This window comes from Prionailurus bengalensis, chromosome D1, assembly GCF_016509475.1.
Source record: "Prionailurus bengalensis isolate Pbe53 chromosome D1, Fcat_Pben_1.1_paternal_pri, whole genome shotgun sequence".
Lineage (NCBI taxonomy): Eukaryota > Metazoa > Chordata > Mammalia > Carnivora > Felidae > Prionailurus > Prionailurus bengalensis.
Window position 1 is genome coordinate 21,023,116 of NC_057346.1, and position 2,074 is coordinate 21,025,189.

Genomic DNA, 2,074 nt, shown 5'->3' on the forward strand with positions numbered 1-2,074 from the left:
GGTGGTTAGGACTTGAGGTTGGACTCAAAGGCTGAGAGTAATGATCCCTGCTAACGGGCAGCAGGAAAGACAGAGACCTCAGTCCTAAATGTGCAAGGAACAGAATTCTGCCAACAACCTCCATAAGCTTGGAAGCGGATCCCAAGCCTCTCATGAGATTCCAGACTCAGCTGACATCTCGATTTCAACCTTGAGCAGAACACCCCACTCACCTGACTAAAACACTGTAAGAATGGACATTTGCATTGTTTTGTGCTACTAAATGGGTGGTCATTTATGAAACATAAATAGAGATTGATACAATGGGTTTCTCTGACTTTCTACTGCATACATCTGTGTGCACCTTCCTTTGTGTGCGTGTGGGGGGGAGAGAGGATGATGATGGATCATTCTATCATTTTTACCAAATAAGTTTTGTAACAGGAAAAGTTGAGGTTAACTTCAGGATGATCTACTATGGATGATGCAGTTGCCACATGAAAATGGGTTTTCAGTTTTCAATGAAATGCTGGGTGCTCTCTCTCTATTCTTTAGGGAGAGGTGCCAAAGGCGTGGAAAATGAGAAACATGAGCGTAGTGACAACGTTCATCCTCACGGGTCTTCCCCATGCACCAGCACTGGCCATCCCCCTCTTCGGAATCTTCTTGGTGATTTATGTACTCACTGTGGTGGGGAACCTCCTCATCCTGCTGGTGATCACGGTGGATTCCCACCTCCACACTCCCATGTACTATTTCCTGGCCAACTTGTCCTTCATCGACATGTGGTTCTCCACCGTCACTGTGCCCAAAATGCTGATGACCTTGGTCTCCCCGGGAGGCGGGGCCATCTCCTTTCACAGCTGTGTGGCCCAGCTCTACTCCTTTCACTTCCTGGGGAGCACCGAGTGTTTCCTCTACACAGTCATGTCCTACGACCGCTACCTGGCCATCAGTCAGCCGCTCAGGTATGCCAGCCTGATGGGTGGGAGAGCGTGTGCCCTCCTGGCCGCCACCACGTGGCTCAGCGGCTCTGTGCACTCTGCTGTCCAGACCACACTGACCTTCCGCTTGCCCTACTGTGGGCCCGGCCAGATCCAGCATTATTTCTGTGACGGACCACCCATCCTCAGACTGGCCTGTGCAGACACGTCCATGAACGAGAGGGTGATCTTTGTCAACATCGGGGTAGTGGCTTCGGGCTGCTTTCTCCTGATAGTGCTGTCCTATGTGTCCATCGTCTGTTCCATCCTGAAGATCCGCACCTCCGAGGGGAGATGCAGAGCCTTTCAGACCTGTACCTCCCACTGCATTGTGGTCCTTTGTTTCTTTGTTCCCTGTGTTTTTGTTTACCTGAGGCCAGGCTCCAAGGATGCTGTGGACGGGATTGTGGCAGTTTTCTACACTGTGCTGACTCCCCTTCTAAACCCTGTGGTGTACACCCTGAGGAACAAGGAAGTGAAGAAAGCTCTATTGAAGCTTAAAGACAAAGTAGCATAGTCTCAGAGAAAATAAACACTGGAAAGTAGATGTGCCTGTTGAAAAAAGTAGTAGCATAATTTAGTCATCACCATGAAATTTATTACATGTGTAGCTCGGTGTTAAATGTTGTCCAAAACCATCTACTCAGAAATATTTGTTTCATGGATTTGTCTGAGGAATTTTCAAAATTCACAATTAAATTTTTGTTTGTGATGAACTTGCTTAAATTTTGATCTATCAATGCATGTCTCTGTAAAAGGTTTATCTTTTTTTCCATTTCATTGAGATACAATCCATATACCATTGTTTTTGCCTTCTTAAAAAAGTTAAGTATTCTGGTTGGATGTTGGACACACAGGGTTGCATTAGGTCACATGCCTAAGTCTATAATATGCTTTTTTTTTTTTTTGCTGAAGTCTTCTGTACACAACAATTTACAATCCTGGGCATACCATTCAAGGACAGCAACAAATATCAGATCACTTACTCATGGTTGCAAGGGTGCAACTAACTGCTTTCTCAGTCTTGTTAGTGGCTGTGTGTGTGTGTGTGTGTGTGTGTGTGTGTGTATGTGTGTGTGTGGTGTGAGGGTGTCCCAGTGTGACCACCCCTC

General features: G+C 46.5%; 1 protein-coding gene across 1 annotated transcript; it reads left to right on the forward strand.

Annotated features, from left to right (window-relative positions):
* Positions 1-558: 558 nt before the first annotated feature.
* Positions 559-1,479, forward strand: LOC122482496 (olfactory receptor 10G9). Its single transcript, XM_043578816.1, has one exon. It carries the CDS (start codon positions 559-561, stop codon positions 1,477-1,479), a length of 921 nt encoding a protein of 306 aa, XP_043434751.1.
* Positions 1,480-2,074: the final 595 nt, after the last annotated feature.

Coding starts and splice junctions, on each gene's coding strand:
- LOC122482496 (XM_043578816.1), top strand. CDS start 559: ATGAGAAACATGAGCGTAGTGACAACGTTCATCCTCACGGGTCTTCCC.